Here is a 17,255-nt window from a genome sequence, read left to right as displayed (position 1 = left end):
GCAGAGCCACCAACAAGAGAGCGGGTCCTGGGGGCCCAGGGCCCCCGGGGCTGGGGTGAGTGGCCACAGGTGCGGGCCCAGCCTCTTTGCTCCTGGGTGGAGCAGCAGTGGTGCGGGGCGGGACTCCTGCCACCTGTCACAGCCAGGGCTCCACGCCTGGCTGTGTGCGCTGTAGTCCACCCGACCCCTCCCTGAGACCCTGGCGTGGCCACCGCACAGACCCCAGGAGACCCAGGACAAGGTGGGGCTGCCTCACGGGTACCTGGGAAAGGACCCGGCGCTCCTCCTCCCGCCGCAGCCGCTGAGCCATGCGCAGGCGCACGGCGCTCCTCCGCCACGTCCTCCAGGCCTGCCCCAGGTGCCACTGCCTGAGCTATGGGCACAGGTGACAGAAGGCCTCACTCTCCTGCAGCCTGTCCCCGCCCTTGGAGGGGGGGGCACTGTCCGCAAGGTTGGGATCAGAGGGGTGATGTGCCCAGGGCCTCTCCAAGCCCGCTCACCAGGGCCCGGGACAGCTGCTCCACGCCTGTAGCATCTGCCCAGCACTGCCAGGTGCGCGCCAGGCACCTGGCCCGCCGGGAAGCCTGGAACCTGTGCAGCAGAGTCACCAGACGCCAGCGCCGGAGGGCCTTCCTCCTGGGGGCGAGGGGAGCCTGCTCCAGAACCCGGGGGGTGAGGAGCCACCGGCCAGGGGGGCCGCCCCCTCCCCCACACCCGGTTCTTACCCCAGCCCTGCCCTGGTCTCTGAGTCACTGAGCCTGCCTGGGCCTGAAGGGGGCTGCTCAGGGGCCGTCCTGCCGTGCCCAGGGGAGGCGGGGCCGAGGGGTAGCTCGCCGTCTCCTGGAAAGGAGACCCACCGGTGCAGGCGCTCAGCCTCGCCTGCCTGTCCCTCCTGTCGCTCCAGGCTCCAGGCTGCCGCTGCCCAGAGAGATAGTAAAGGATCGGGGAAGTGCTGGAAAGCGGCAGGCAGATGTGAGAGGAAGTGGGCGGGGCTCACGGTGTCCTCGCGCTCAGCCCAGGACCTGTCCCTCGGTGGCCGCTGTCCAGCGCAGCCAGGCTGCCGTGTTGGCCAGGCCCGCGCAGGCCCTGTGGCCCGCGCCCCGTCTCCGTGGGTCTGAGGGGAGAGCCGGGGGGGGGGGGGGAATCTGGATGTGGTAGGCCTGGACCTCCGGGGTCCTGCAGACCCCACTCAGAGCACGCGTGCCCGGCTTCGCCCTGCCTCGCCCCTCCTGTGGGCACCAAGGCCTCTGGCCGGCGGGACACCAGTGCTTCCTCCTCCTCCTTCCTGGCTGGTGACACCCAGAGAGCTAAACCAGCCCCGGGCGCCTACAGTACGCAGGCCAGGGGCTCCAGGGGGCTCTGAGACACCAAGCACCGGCCGAGGGCCTGGGCACGCGTGGTGCCTACGGGAGGGCAGGAGCTAGAATTAAGCACCTAGGTAGCCTCAATCTGTCCATCTATGTATGGGAGTCTTGTCTTCAGCGACAGAAGGGAAACAAAAATTATGCAATCTAACAGATATTATGTCATGTATGTGTGTATTAAGTATGTGTATATATGTATATGTGTGCATATATATACATAGATAAATATATTTCCAGGCATAGCAATATAGAGCTGTAATCCTGGCACTGACAAGGCTGAAACAGAAAGTTTGTGAGTATTGAGGCCAACTTGGGCTACACAGTCATTCTTTTTTTTTTTTTTAATATATTTTTTTTTTGGCCAGTCCTGGGCCTTGGACTCAGGGCCTGAGCACTGTCCCTGGCTTCTTCCCGCTCAAGGCTAGCACTCTGCCACTTGAGCCACAGCGCCGCTTCTGGCCGTTTTCTGTATATGTGGTGCTGGGGAATCGAACCTAGGGCCTCGTGTATCCGAGGCAGGCACTCTTGCCACTAGGCTATATCCCCAGCCCCTACACAGTCATTCTTAAAAAAAAAAAAAAAGCTGGGCCCTGGTGGTTCATACCTATAATCCTAGCAACGAGGAACGTTTACATGACTCCATCTCCAGTTAGCCAGCAAAAAGCCAGGCATGCAGGCATGGTTCAGGTGATAGAAGTGAATATGCCCAGTGAGAACGCAAGGCCTTGAGGTCAAGCCCCATACCAGCATGCACATGTACACGCGCGTGTGCACACACACTCACAGAGATTGCCTTGAAGCTGGGCACTGGTGGCTCACAGCTGTAATCCTAGATATTCAGGCTGAGATCTGAAGAATGAAGTTCAAAGCCAGCCTGGGGTGGAAAGTCCATGAGACGTTGATCTCCAGAAAACCAGAAGTGGAGCTATAGCTCAAAGTGGTAGAGCACTAGCCTTGAGCAGAAAGAGCCCAGGGAAAGTGTCTAGGTCCTGAGTTCAAGCCCCACAATCAACAACAACAGCAAAAAGCTTGCCCTGTAAAATACCTAGAAATGAAACACCGTGAGCCTGCAGAGTCAGCCACTACTGTGCTGCTATACATGTGAACTTTGCAAACCACCAGAATTGTCTCCATTCTATTTAAAGGAAGCAAGAGCCGCTCACGTTTATCTGTCTGTAGCTATTGGATTCTTCCTGGCATTCTGAAACCCAGTTCCTGATGGTGCCAGGTGATCTTTAGGAACACTACCTTGCCAGTCAGGGTCTCTGGGGACCTGGTTCCCCTCAGCACAATGTCCCCAGACTTCTGTGCAGTGTCATTTCTTGTGCCTTTCCCTCCTCCTAGGCCTCAGCCTGTTGTCACTACTTGCCCCGTCAGAACTAATGAATTCTCATCTGGGGAGAGACTGACCAGTTTACCTTGGAGTCGAGAAAATTATGAAAAAACAGTTGTTTCTACTCTGTATTTTGTAATTTTTCCAATAAAGATTTTTTTAAAGTGTCTTCATGTACCCCTCTTGTCCCTAAACTGCCCCATGATAAAGCATGGCTGAAGGCTGGCTGCCGGAGGCTCACGCCTATAGTCCCTGCTACTCAGGAAGCTGAGATCTAAGAATTGCAGTTTGAAGCCAGCCCAGGCAGGAAAAGTCCACCAGACTCTCATGTCTAATTAGTCACCCAAAAAGCCAGAGGCGGTGCTGTGGCACAAATGATAGAGGGCTAGCTTTGAGCAAAGAAGTTCAGCGATAGCAGCCAGGCCCCATGTTCAGCCCCAGGCCCGGCACACAAAGCAGGGCTGGAGGTGTGGCTCAAGCAGTAGAGGGCCAGCCAGATAGGAACAAAGCACCCAGAGTTCAAACGCCCAGTGTCACCTCTGTCTCTAACAGACTGGGGCCGTGGGGAGGACAGGTCCGCACGGAGCTGGCAGCCAGGAGAGGCCCGGTCATGTTTGTTGATGGTTCCTGTGTTGTCCACAGCCAGAAGGGCGTCCCAGAAAGGGTCCTGGAGGCGCGCCTAGCCACGTGGCTCCCCTGGGCCGAAATCACCCACCACACACCACCTCACCTGCTTCCAGGGGCCAGGGGTGTCCAGCGGCAGAAGGCGCCCTCTGCTGGCCAGCCTGGGCCAGTGCATGGGGCCAGCTCCGGGGCCCTGGCGCCAGACAATGGCTGGGGGCTGGACATGGTCCTGGGCGGAGGCCTCTGGAGCCCTGGTGAGGAAGGAAACATCACGCTTAGGCTACCGGCACCAGGCGCGTTCTTATTTTTGCCAGTCTGGGGGCTCCTCTTCTGGAACTCTTAAGTGGGCATGGCAGGGCTGAATGTCCACAGTGAATGGCACCAGCATCCTGCTTCGGGGGCAGACTGGACAGTTCTGCCAGCTATCTTTTCCCTCCCCTTGCCTAGCAGGAACACGGGTGCCCTGCCCCCCTGCTGTGGGGCTGGCCCTGAGCCCAGTGCCTGCTCACACCTGCCACACTGACCAGGAGGAGTGAGGCTAGAAAGGGGGAGGGCAAGGGCCCGGCCCTAGGACCCGTGGTGGGGGCCACGATGGCTTCTTTCTGCCACCCAGCCCACCCAGGACGCTCTACTCCTGCTTAACACGAGCTCGAGGCGTGAGCTGGAGCCCAGCATGGACAATGCGTAGCAGGCCCTCGGCTGCTGGACGGTGTGGGCTTGGCTCACCCAGAACCCTGAGTTCCAGCCCCAGGACTATCACAAAAGAAAAGTCACACTTATTCAAAATGACACCTTCCGTTCCCCCACAACGGAGCTCAGTTTGCATGTGGTTTGCACAAGCAGCCTTGGGACTTAAATGTGTGTTACACCAGGATATGGACACATGGATTTTTGGTGGTGGTGGTGGTATTTATTTTAGCTTCTGGGTTTTTCTTCTTTTTAGGGGTGCAAAGGAGGGACACAGAAAGGGACCAGGAAGGGTGAAGAAATACAATCACGTTATTCGGTAGACGCTGTGTGGAAAATGATCTATGCAACTTATGGGCAGGAACCGCAGGGGAAATGGGGTGGGGGGAGAGGAGCAAAGGAAGGGGTGACAGTGTCCAAAAAGATCTGTATTCATTACCTGACTTATGGAATGATAGCCCCTCTGTATATCATCTTAATAATAAAATTATATTTCTAACAAGGAGCTACAAGGAGCTATAGGAAAGTGCTTGGAATATGAACCTGAACCTCAAACCTGAAGCTCAAGAAGCAGACGCTGCTCGGGTGGGGGGGGGGGGGTGGGGGACCTGTGCTGTGGGTTCACCCCCATGGGCCGCTCACCCCTGCCTGCCGGCCCGCCCTTTGGCAAGGGAAAGGAAGTTCACCTCTCCAAGGGGCCAAGAAAGCATCCAGACCCCTTGGGTGCCAAAGGGGTGAGCCGCCCTGTGGCTCTCCACGTTTGTGATCTGGGACGAGCCCCTATGTCCGCACCGCATAGTTTTACGACATTCTTTAATGAACCACAGCTTTCAAATTCAGTGCTGTAGGAGGCCCTGTGTTTGGTCAGCATCCCTTCCTCCCTCCCTCCCTTCCCTCCTCCCTCCCTCCCTCCCTTCGCTCCCTCCCTCCCTCTCTTCCCTCCCTCCCTCCCTCCCTTCCCTCCCTCCCTTCGCTCCATCCCTTCCCTCCCTTCCCTCCCTCTCTCCCTCCCTCCCCTCCCTCCCCTCCCTCCCCTCCCCTCCCCTCCCCTCCTCTCTCTCATACACACACACACACACACACACACGCACACACTTTTTTTCTTTCCATGCCAGTCCTGGGGCTTGAACTCAGGGCCTTGTGCTCTTGCAGGCCTGAGCACTGTCCCTGGCTTCTTTTTGCTCAAGGCTAGCACTCTGCCACTTGAGCCACAACGCCACTTCTGGCCGTTTTCTATATATGTGGTGCTGGGGAGTCGAACCCAGGGCTTCATGTATACGAGGCGAGCGCTCTACCACTAGGCCATATTCCCAGCCCCCACTTCCAGCTTTCATGGGGGTTCACTGGAGATAAAGGCTTCGAGCTGCGATCCTCAGATCTCAGCCTCCTGAGCAGCTAGGCTTCCAGGTGTGAGTCTCCAACCCCCTCTCCAAATTTCTAAATGATAATTCTCTTCTCTTCTGGCCACTGCTGCGCCTGTCCGAGGGTTCATTTCTGCCATCTTGCTCCCACTGACCCCATCAGGGGCACGGACGAGGGCACCAGGCTGCCACCCTCCCCCCAAGGCCCCCGCGGCAGCCATGGTCCTGTCTCCCACTGGGGTCTCTCATCCTGTCAGCCTCCTTTTCTGAACCTCCAGGCCTCCATCCTGGGCAGGCCCCTGAGCTCCCCACTCCCTGGCCGCCCTCCCTGTCTTTCCCACAGTGGGGCTCACGGGCCTCACCCACCTCTTCAGGTGTCTTCCCCCGGCTGCAGCCTGCGGCCTCCGTGGGATCTGGGCGTGGACTCGTCCCCACCGCTGCCGCCGTTCCTGCAGGAAGCGCCGCCCTGGGGCCCGGGAGCGGCAGAGGGTCCCTCAGCGCTTCGGGGGACCCCCCCCCTCAGGCCCTGCCCAGCGCAGCATCCGTCCCCCACCCACGTGGGGACACGGGCTGCTCCCCGCCTGGCTGGGTAGAAATCTGCCGCCCAGCTCATGGAGTCATTGGCTTTGCTTTATGTCCAGACATCAGGAGAATTACGATCTTAAAAAGTCAAGATTTCGGGCTGGGGATATAGCCTAGTGGCAAGAGTGCCTGCCTCGGATACACGAGGCCCTAGGTTCGATTCCCCAGCACCACATATACAGAAAACGGCCAGAAGCGGCGCTGTGGCTCAAGTGGCAGAGTGCTAGCCTTGAGCGGGAAGAAGCCAGGGACAGTGCTCAGGCCCTGAGTCCAAGGCCCAGGACTGGCCAAAAAAAAAAAAAAAAGTCAAGATTTCCGCCAGGCGTGCGGGGCTCGCACCTGTAACCCTCGCTACTCAGGAGGCTGAGACCTGAGGGCTGCGCTTCAAAGCCAGCCCGGGCAGGAAAGTCAACGAGACTTAGCACCACAAAACTTACCACCAGGCTGGGCTGGGAATATGGCCTAGTGGTAACGTACTCGCCTTGTATACATGAAGCCCTGGGTTCGATTCCTCAGCACCACATATATAGAAAAAGCCAGAAGTGGTGCTGTGGCTCAAGTGGTAGAGTGCTAGCCTTGAGCAAAAAGAAGCCAGGGACAGTGCTCAGGCCCTGAGTTCAAGGCCCAGGACTGGCAACAAAAACAAAACCAAACAAACAAAAATTTACCACCAGAAAAAAAAAATTTACCACCAGAAAACCAGAAGTGGAGCTGTGGCTCAAAGTGGTAGAGCGCTAGCCTTGAGTGAAAAAACTCAGGGACGGCACCCAGGCCCTGAGTTCAAGCCTACAACCCACCAAAAAATAAATAAAATCAGGATTCCCATAAACACCAGCAGTGTCTGAAAACCCCAGCCAACAACCTGACGGGCAATAACAGAGCAGGAGAAGCAGCTGTTCCCCAGGGACAGGCCATGAGCTTTCCAGAACAGTCAAGTTCTGCCTACTAATAAACACAATATATCTATGCGGTGGACAGCCTCTTCAGTGGTCCACCAGATTGAAGTTCAAAGTCAACCTGGGCAGAAAAGTTCACAAGATGCCACTTCCAAAACAACCGGCAAAAAGCAGGGCTGGAGGCATGGCTCGGGGGGGGGGGGGTAGGGTGCCAGCCAGTAAACAAGCACATCCAGTGTGAGGCCCAGAGTTCAAACCCCAGTACTGACCCCTTGTGGTACCCTCTTGTGGTACCCGTGTCTCGTGTCCCTTGCCCCCACTGGGCAAAGGTTGTGGGCTGTATTCACTGCATTGCTTCTAAACAACAGAAATCACACACAGCTGCAGCCCTGGCCAACCTTCCACCCCAGCCAGGAGCACCCCTGTGACACACCCAAAGACTGTGGTTCAAACCGAAGGAGCCCCATAGGGGCTGGGGGCGCGGGGGGCGGGGGCAGCAGCTGAGCAGTACCACCCAGGCCCCTGGAGCCCTGTCTTTAACAGCTGGGGTCAAACTGAGTGCCACCTCCCCACCTTGGACACACACACACACACACACACACCACACACACACACACACACACACACACACACCCTACCTCCTCTGCCTCCTCTCCTCTGCTCTGGAACTAATTCAGCTGGGCCCTCAGAGAACCATGATTCTGCCACCCACCCCAGGACTCAGTGACCAGGCCAGGGTGAGGATGCAGGCGAGGGGGCCGTGCAGAGGCCCCCCCCCCCAAGAACGAGGCTCAGGGCCTCCCCGCCACCCTGGGAGCAACGCCATCTCAGCTCAGATGCACAGGCTGAGATTCAGAGAGGGCGGGCAGCCAGGGGGTAGGAGAGCTGGGGCCCCCAGATCCACGGGGCCACGCCCCAGCCACGCTGTCACCGTGACCCCCCTCCCGTGCCCTTCACCCAGTCCCCGGCTCACTCTGCCAGCAGGAGCGGCAGTGGTGCAGGGCCGCCCAGGCCCGTCCCTGGTTCCGTCGCTCTGCTTCCTGCCACGGTGCCAGCCACGGCCGCCACGGGCCCAGGGCAGCCCGGCAGCCGCAATCCCAGGCCTGGCGGGCGGCCAGCTCTCTCCAGGCGCCCTGTGCTGCCATCCAGTGGCTCCAGCCGCGGGAGACGCTGGAAGGGGAGTGTCCACCCTGAGGACGGCCATGTCCTCTCAGCCTCCCCCGGCCTCCCCTGGGTGGCAGGGAGGGGCTGGGTGGGGACAGGAGGGGACCATGCCGCCCTGGGCCCAGCTGTCGTCCTCGGTGTGAGCCATGTCCTGTGGCAGGGGATGCTTGCGTGCTACCCTGTTGCTAGCCCAGTCGTATGGCCTCCCTTTTACAGACAGCAAAGAGGAGGCCCAGAGAAGCCAAGCACCTTGTCCAACATCACACAGCCAGTGAGGCGCTGAGAACCCAGGCAGAACACCGTCAACACTGTCAACACCGTGCTAAGAGGGAGGAAGTGAGAAGCCCGGTACTGGTGGCTCATGCCTGTCATCCTAGCGATTCAGGAGGCTGAGATGTGAGGATCACAGTTCAAAGCCAGCCTGGGCAGGGAAGTCCGTGATATCTCCAATGAACCACCAAAAAAGTCAAAAGTGGAGCTGTGCCTGAAGTGGTAGAGCACTAGCCTTGAGCACAAAAGCTCAGGGACAGGACCCAGCCCTGAGTTCAAGCCCCAGGACTGGAGCGCACGCACACACACACGTACACTAAAAGAGGAATGATTAGGTGAGAGGCCCCTTCAGAGCAGCCCCCCATCCGGCCCCTCACAGGGAGAAGGATGGGGGGAACCTGAGCCCTGAGCCTGGGGCCAAGGCTCCCTGGAGAGGGGCAGGGGAGCCCAAGGAATGCAAACTCCCAGGGAGCATTGCTGGAACGCAAGGGCTGATGGGAAAAGCTCTGGGAAGGAGCAAATGCCCCCTCACAGTGGGCAGTGTGGCTGTCCCTGCTGGGGGTCCCTACCGCCTGTGGAGGGCCGGCTGGCACCGTATCACTGCACCCCGAGAACGAGAACGCTGGGCCTGCACCTGCCAGCAGAAGACACCCACCTCACGAGCGCCAGTCAGGGCCCACAGGGTAGGGAGGGCGGGGGCGGGGGGGAGTCCTGGGTCTCCATCCCCCCTGGGTCCCCATCCCCCCCAGCCCCTCACCTCGTCCAGAGCGCCTTGGGGTGGGCTGCAGCCCAGCCAAGCCCCTTCGCCTGGGCGGCCCCATGGCTCCGGAACCCAGCCAGTGTCCCGGCCCCTCGCCCTCCAGCGCCACCAGCTCAGGACGCCCCGCAGCAGGCGATGCTGAACGCCCTGCGAGAAACAGCTGGGGAGGGAGGAAGGGAGGAAGGGACGGGTGAGTCTCAGCCCTCCTTGCCTCAGCCCAGCCACAGGCTGGGGTCCTACACCCCAACCCATGTACATGGGCTAGCTCAGAGGGTGCGTACTTGCCTCACTTGGCGGGGGGGGGGGGGAACCCCAGCTTCCAACCCCAGCACCATCCGCCCAGAAAAAAAAACAGAAGGAAATATGGATGTCCAGTCTAGTCTCAGCCCCAGAGATTCAGACGTGCGTGCGTGCGTGTGTGTGTGTGTGTGTGTGTGTGTGTGTGCATATGCACATGTGCGGGTCCTAGAGCTTGAACTCAGGGCCTGGTCACTGTCCCTTAAGATGTTTACACAAGGCTTGTGCTCAGCTTCTTGACTCCACTTCCAGCTTTCGGTGGTTCCTTGGACATAAGACTTTCCTGCCCACCCTGCTTCCTGCCAACCATGATCTTTGGATCTCAGCCTCCTGAGTCGCTAGGATCACAGGCCTGAGCCAAGGGCCGGGGACACCCAGCCTCGGGACGGGCCTCTTAGCCCTGCACGCACTGGCGTGGCTCCTCCAAGGTGCCATCTTCCCGGTGCCCACCCTGTGGCGCAGGCCAGCCCGAGCTCCCGATACCCACGTGGCTTGCCGGTGCTGGCAGAGCCGCGTCCTCCAGAGCAGCAGCGTCCGCCGCAGGGCCAGGCTCCGGCAGGCTTCCCGCAGGGATCCCTGCTTCCAAGGCTGGGCCTGGGCCACCGGCCCCAGGCCGAGGGCGCTGGAGGGTCCTGAGGCTGAGTCACCGCCCGCCATGCTCCCTGAAAGCGGTCACCAGACAGTGAGCCATCGCCAGGGCCTCCCGCTACCCCACACCAGGGCCTCTGCCCCTCACAGGCCTTTCCCCTGGCGGACGCGGCCCCTTCCAGCCATCTTCAAACCCTCCCCTCCGGGGCACCTCTAACAGCCAGCTTGCCCAGCAGTGGGGCGCTGTGTGTCCCCCATCACGCCAGGAGCTCCGATCGCTGAGTGGGAGCGAGGTAACCGGGCACTGAGCGAGCTGGGGACCAGGGGGGACAGCCTCTCTCGCACCGGGCAGCCGCCATGAGAGGGGACACAACGGGGACTCCCATGGAGGCCGCCACAAGAATCCACGCACAAGCCGGGCACCTGTGGCTCACACCTGTCATCCCAGCGACTCAGGGGGCGCAGATCTGAAGAGCACAGTTCAAAGCCAGCAGGCACTGGGAAGTCCGTGAGACTCTTACCTCCAATTCACCACCAGAAAACTAGAAGTGGCGCTGTGGCCAACTGAAGAGCTCCGGAGCAGCGCCCAGGGCCCGAGTTCAAGCCCCAGTACCCCACCACACACACACACACACACACACACACACACACACACACACACACACACACACATGCCCACTCACTGCACTGCAACCCCCTAGGAGGAGTTTAAGTGGCAGCATTTGCTGGGTGGCACCTGGGAGGGAAGGGGACGCCCTGGCCCGACCCGCTCACCTGCCCTCCGCCAGCGCAGAGCCAGCTGCGTCACCTTGGCCCCATCGGAGGCCCGGAGCTGCTGCATGCGGACCCACTGCTTCAGACACAGCCCCAACGTCCTCAGCCTGCGGCTGGCCAGGTGCTCCTGGCACCGAGCCCTTCTCCACGGGACCTGACGCCAGGCCCCGAAGCACCTGGAGAGGAAGCGTCCCCAGCTGTGAAACGGCGGAGCCAGAGCCGTCCTGAGAATGCTACCTGCCCAGCCCACGACGCCATGGCCTTCGGGTGCCCAGAGGGCCCCGCAGATGGCCGCCCGGCCTTCCACAGCCCCCTGGACCGCTCTGGTCAGTTCCCACCCGGTGACCAGAGACCACAGGGCTGCATTGGTAACCTCAAATCAATCATCGCTCGCTCCTCTATGCCCCAGCCTCCTGGCTCTTGTGATAACAATGGCCCTGGGGAACTGCCCCCCCCACCCCCGATCTCAAAACACCTGGCCCCCTCCCTGGACCAGCAAAAGTCCCGCAGGACTGTGCTGCTTGCGGAGTTTCCCTGTCCCCTCTGTCTTGAGAGACAGGCTCACCGCTTATCTAGGAAAACTTACAGCTTAAGCTGGAACCCAGCGCCCCATGGCTCACGCCTGTGATCCTTCCTGGCTACGCAGGGGGCTGAGATCTGAGGCTCGCCATCCCTGGCAGGAAAGTCTGTGAGACTCTTATCTCCAGTTCACCACCAGAACACCAGAAGTGGCGCTGTGGCTCAATGTGGTAGCTCGCTAGCCTTGAGCCGAAGGGGTCAGGGACAGCGCCCAGGGCCTGAGTTCAAGCCCCACAACCGACAAAACAACAAAGGAACTCGTAGACCCGTGCCCTCCCTGCCCGGCTCGCACTCGGTGACATCCACTCTCGCCCCGTCGGTTCCCTCAGCGCCGGCTGCCCCCCAGGACGTGGGCCCCGGGGGGGGGGGGGAGGCTTCGTCTCAGGCCTGCTCTGAGCTTGGCACTGACGGGCACCCTTGTCCCAGGAGCGGAGCCCTCCACGTCCTCCTACCTGCGCAGCCAGGCTGTCTGGGGGGCAGGGGCCGCTGGGACTTCGGAGGCCCGGGGGGAGCCCCCTGTCCTCTGAGTCCGTGGCGTGGCCCCGGGGGCCTCCCCCAGGGTCCCCTTCTCCCGCCTGGCCCGGTCCTGCTGATAGCACCACAGGAGGAAAGCTGTGGAGGGAGGGAGGAGAGGGAGGGAGCGCCGGGTCCTCCCGGCCGGCCACAGCCCCCTCTCTGGGCGCCCTCGGCTCTGGACCCCCGAGCCCGAGTGTCCCACCCTCAGGCCTCCGGCCACTCTCATGCTGTGCGTCCTCAGGCTCACCATTTAACTTCTCCGGGCCTCAGTTGACTGCAGGAAGACCATCAAGATGCTCCGACTTGTATTTCCAAAGCAGGAGCTGGGGACCTGCTCCCCCCACCCCACCCCACCCGGCCCGGCCTGTGGGGCTCTGCCCCCAACACCCCTTCCCTCAGAGCCCCGCCATCTCACCTGCCAGATGATGCAGGCCCGCAAGACCTGGACGTTTCGGTCTCCGCCATCTGGTCTCTGGCCAGGCCCCTCCGCTGGCTGCCGCTCCCCGGGACTGAGGGGGAAGGTGCCGGTCTCCCCACTGAGGGCTGCTCCCCCCACGCCCTCCCCCCCCCCAGCATCTGGAGCTCCTGCTCTGTTCCAGACAACTCATTATGTTCCTGATTCTCAGAGGCACTGCGGGAGGGGGGGGCAGAAACATCTGCTTTTGCTTTATTTCCTCCAGTATTATTCAGATGTTTTAATTTCTTGTGGTGTTGATGGAACCCAGGGCCCCGCGTGGGCCAGGCATGCACTCCACCACCGCCAGCTCCTACTGAAGATTTTCTTTTTCCTTTTTTTTTGCCAGTCCTGGGGCTTGAACTCAGGGCCGGAGCACTGTCCCTGGCTTCTTTTTGCTCAAGGCTAGCACTCTGCCACTTGAGCCACAGCGCCACTTCCGGCTTTTTCTACATATATGTGGTGCTGAGGAATCGAACCCAGGGCTTCATGTATACAAGATGAGTATTCTACCACTAGGCCATATTCCCAGCCCCGATTTTTTTTTAAAAATAAAGGTATATAAGTCTGTGAAACCAAAAACTGCTTGTCAAATAGTATTCCCCACAGGATTGGGGCAGCGACCCAACAGTATGTAACTAAAACCAAACAATTACTCAACATATAAAGGTCAAAAATTGACCTCTCAGGGGAATACAATAGCTCAAAAGCTATGTATGTACATTCAGATAAGACTACTGTCGACATATTGTCTAATATCGACATTGCATTTAAAGCCCTAGGCGAACTTTCTTGGGCGTGGCCACGTGGCTACTTGTATATGTTCTTGATACATTGTATATTGTATATATGTCTACCTGACCTAGAGAAGGGATAGAAAAACAGGGCGTAAGATATCACAAGAAATGTACACACCGCCCTACTATGTAACTGTACCCTTTTTGCACAACACCTTGTCAAAAAATTTTGTGTTCAATTAAATTAAAAAAAAATAAAGGTATATGTAAATAAGTATCATTTAAATAAAATTTACAAATAAGACCAAGAACATGCAGGGTGCCAACGGCTCATGCCTGTAATTCTAGCTACTCAAGAAGCTGAGATCTGAGGATCACAGTTCAAAGCCAGCCCAGGCAGGAAAGTCCATAAAGCTCTGATCTCCAATGAACCACCAGAAAACCAGAAATGGAGCTGTGGTTCAAAGCGGTAGAATGTTAGCACCAAGAAAAAAAAAAAAAGAAGAGCCCAGGGACAGTGCCCAGGCTCTGAGTTCAAGCCCCACAACCGACAAAAAAAAAAAAAAAAGACCAAGAACATACAGATGTAATGGAAATGGGGGATATGGGGAAAAAAAACAACAAAACAAAGCTTGGCGCTAAGGCTCACACCTGTTATCCTAGCTATTCAGGAGACTGAGACTTAACAATCAAGAGTTGAAACCAGCTGGGGGTAGGAAAGTCTGTGAAACTCTTTATCTCCAATTAACCAGCAAAAAGCTGGAAGTTGGGGGCTGGGAATAGTGGCAAGAGTGCTTGCCTCATATACATGAAGCCCTGGGTTCGATTCCTCAGCACCACATATATAGAAAAGGCCAGAAGTGGCTCAAGTGGTAGAGTGCTAGCCTTGAGCAAAAAGAAACCAGGGATAGTGCTCAGGCCCTGAGTCCAAACCCCAGGACTGGCAAAAAAAAAAAAAAAAAAAAAGCTGGAAGTGGATCTGTGGTTCAAGAGGTAGAACAGTAGCTGGAGTCAAAAAGCTCAGGGACCAGGAAACAAGGGCTTGAACCTAGGGCTTGAATTCAAGCCCTAGGACTGGCACAAGGATGGGGGAAGGAGGAAGGGAGGGAGGGGGGAAGGGAGGGAGAGGGAAGAAGGGGGTAGGGAGGGAGGGAGGAAAAGGGAGGGAGGAATGGAGGAAGGAAACTAATAATATTAAAAAGAAAAATTAAAGGAGAATTTTAAATCTTCATACATCATACTGACAGCTGTGTACTGTGTGGTTCAACCCTTGAGTAATTCCTACTCTTCTCCCCTCCCTCCCCCGAGTTATAAAGGACACTGCCATAGGCCTTTGCCCAGATCTTTGCTCACATCTGCCTGCATCCTACTCATTCTCTGCTGGGGCTGGGGTGGGGGGCAGTGAGCTGGGTGGGGGGCGGTGCCGGTCCCATTGACCAACCTGTTCCTCCAGGCAGGGTCCTCCATTGCCTTTCCTCCCAAGGCGGGGCCTGGGCCCTGGCTCCAGCTTCTCCTGGATGTAGGAGGTCCCGATGCAGCCTGGCTGGGGGACTGCCGTAGAGCCAGTCGCCTCCACTGGGTCAAAACAGGGGTACCGGGTCTGGGATTACAGGCGTGAGCCACAGGGCCTGCTGCTCTAGTCTTAACCCATCCACTTCCCTGCCATGAATGATTAAGGGGGAGAGGGAGGGACAGGGAGGACAAGCAGCATGACCGCAGCACCTTGTTTTTTTTTTTGTTGTTTTTTTTTTGTTTTTTTGGGGGGGGGATGTGGTTCAGGGCCTGGGTGCTGTCCCTGAGCTTTCTTGCTCAAGGTTAGCACTCCACCGCTTTGAGCCACAACGAACGCCACTTCCAGTTTTCTGGTGGTTAATTGGAGATAAGTCTGATGGACTTTCCTGCCCAGGCTGGCTTTGAACCATGATCCTCAGATCTCAGCCTTTGGAGTAGCTAGGATTACAGGCATGAGCTACAAGGACCTGGTTTAGCACCTACTTCTGGAGTAGTGTTCCTCCATATTCACTCATTTCATCTACAACTATTATTATCCCCTTTTTTTTTGCCAGTCCTGGGGCTTGAACTCAGGGCCTGAGCACTGTCCCTGGCCTTCTTTTTGCTCAAGGCCCTCACTCTACCACTTGAGCCACAGCGCCACCTCCTGCTTTTTCTGTGTATGTGAACCCAGGGCTTCAGGCATGCTGGGCAAGCCCTCTACCACTAGGCCACATCCCCAGCGCCTCCCACCCCATTTTAAAGGGAGACTTGAGGCAGGGAGAGGTGAAGTCATTTGCCCAAGCTCCCAGAGCTGGGATGTGGGGAGACGGAACTTGACGGTGCTCTATGGCTGGTCAGTCAGGAGAGGGGCAGCCTGAGGTCAGCGGGTCCTCCTTGGTGGACCACACTTCCCAGACTCCCCTGGGCTCCGTTTCTCCTCCCTCCCCCTGGGCCCAACAGGAAGCCAGCCGACTGACCTCTTGGAAGCTGCGGGCCAGCAAGGCCCTGGTGTGCCGCCCCCACGCCACCTCCAGCTGGGCCTCCCGGATCCACAGCGTCCATCGCAGGGCCTGGAGGCCCCTTCGAAGCAGCCGCCGGCGACTCAGGGCCACGGCCCTGGCCAGGGCCTGCCGCCTCCGGGCCCAGCACCTCCAGGCTCTGAAATGCGCGGCCAGCGGCTGCCGGCTGGGGACACACCGGGCTGATCAGAGGCCTGGCCCAGTCCTCCGGTGGGCACACGGCATCCCAGCAATGAGGCTGAGTGCCCGGTATTGGCCAGGGGAGCCTTCTCCAGGACGCCGCCCGAGGCAGGATGGACGACCACAGTGCTGGGTGGCTCAGCTGACCACCCCAAGGACCCCCCCCCAGGTGCAGCCCCCACATTCCTAGCCCTGTCCAGCAGGGGGCAGTGTGGAGGGCATCTCTCCAGCAGACCCTTGTCCCCACAGCCCCCTCCCCCCCACCCCCGCTTTCCCTTCCCCCACACCATGACCTCACCTGGCTGCCTGGAGCTTCTGGACCACAATGCTTTGCGCCTGGCTCTGGGGAAGCCATGGGACAACGCTCAGGCCAAAGAGACAGAGGGGGCCTCTCCTCCCAGCCTTCCCCACAGAGACCGAACCCACCCTGGCCTCCTGGGGCCTCTACCTGCTGGGTACGCCTGCGGGCCAGGGCTGGGTTGGGTGGGCTGGAAGCCGGCCTCTCCTCCTTCCTGCCGGTCAGCAGCCCCTGGGCCTTCTCTCCTTCCCACTCACACAGGACTCCCCCAGTAGGAGCAGGGAGGCTGGGGGGTGCCCTGTGCCTCCCGCTACTGGCAGGCCACTGGGGGCACTTCCATCCCGGCCCCTGCTCAGAGCCAAGGAAACCATGGGGCGCCATGCCCAAGGCGGTCTTGGGGGACCCTGGCGTGTGCACTGGACAGCCCGGGAGTCGAGCCTGGGCGGCTGGCATCTCTGAGACCCGTGCAGTGCCCCTGGGGCCCCGGGCCCATTTCTTCTCATGCAGGGAGGTGAGGCCGGGCTGGCAGGGCTGGGGACAGGTGGGGAGGGACCGGCGGGAGTCAGGGCCCTGCTGTGCAGGATCTGGAAGCTTCCAGGCCGCCTGGCACCTCAGACTGACCGCCCTGTGCTCCAGCTGCTGCACCGTGGCCAGCAGCTGGCGGAGGGCGGTGGGGGGCGGGGTCCCCGCCTGGCTGTGGGCCGGGACAGCCAGATCCTCCAAAGTGAGGGGCTCCCCCAGGAGCGCGGGGACCCGGCTCTCCGGCCCGTGCCAGGTCCCATCGTCCAGCCCTGTGTGCCCACCAGGACGCACAGAACCCATGCTGGGCCTGAGGACAGACACGGAGGGAGCTGGGCCGGGGGGCGCCCGCCCTGCGCGGAGGGACGGGGGAGCCCGCTGCCCAAGGCCATCCTGGAGGCGGGGGCTGGCGGTGCCCCCGAGGCCCAGGTTGCTCTGCTGCTCGGTGGGCACCCGGGCCTTCTGCCGGGGCCTCCTGGCCCCCGGGGGCCCCACGTTGCTCTGCTGCGGGAAGCCTGAGTCGGCCCACAGGCCGGTGGCGTCCTCCAGAGCCAGGCCCGGGTGGGGGCGCGGGCTGGGCATGTTGGTCTGGACCTGCCGGGGCTCCGGGCACCCTCTGTTCTTAACGCGGCTCGCGGGCGGCCCCCAGCTGAGTCCACAGCCCAGGCTCCTCCGGACAGGCCTCTGGTCTATGGACAGTAGAGGCAGTCTGGAGAGGAAGCGGATGCCCACCTCCCAGTCCCTGAGGCCCCCCCCCAT

At 59.7% G+C, this 17,255-nt stretch overlaps 1 protein-coding gene across 1 annotated transcript in view; it reads right to left on the bottom strand.

The window, feature by feature from the left end:
• The window catches only part of C7H1orf167 (chromosome 7 C1orf167 homolog), a 17,725-nt gene extending 470 nt beyond the window's left edge, over positions 1 to 17,255 (bottom strand). Inside the window, 17 exon segments of the mRNA XM_048352071.1 lie at positions 263 to 373; positions 501 to 636; positions 726 to 1,114; positions 3,428 to 3,572; positions 5,736 to 5,835; positions 7,821 to 8,017; positions 8,851 to 8,915; positions 9,039 to 9,201; positions 9,826 to 10,000; positions 10,701 to 10,876; positions 11,732 to 11,891; positions 12,211 to 12,275; positions 12,278 to 12,304; positions 14,428 to 14,561; positions 15,458 to 15,665; positions 15,978 to 16,021; positions 16,128 to 17,255. Coding sequence (XP_048208028.1) covers positions 263 to 373; positions 501 to 636; positions 726 to 1,114; positions 3,428 to 3,572; positions 5,736 to 5,835; positions 7,821 to 8,017; positions 8,851 to 8,915; positions 9,039 to 9,201; positions 9,826 to 10,000; positions 10,701 to 10,876; positions 11,732 to 11,891; positions 12,211 to 12,275; positions 12,278 to 12,304; positions 14,428 to 14,561; positions 15,458 to 15,665; positions 15,978 to 16,021; positions 16,128 to 17,255 — 3,423 coding nt within the window.

This window comes from Perognathus longimembris, chromosome 7 (genome assembly GCF_023159225.1).
Source record: "Perognathus longimembris pacificus isolate PPM17 chromosome 7, ASM2315922v1, whole genome shotgun sequence".
NCBI classification, from domain to species: domain Eukaryota; kingdom Metazoa; phylum Chordata; class Mammalia; order Rodentia; family Heteromyidae; genus Perognathus; species Perognathus longimembris.
Note: the sequence above shows the minus strand (reverse complement) of the source record. Positions and strands in the feature narration are given on the sequence as shown.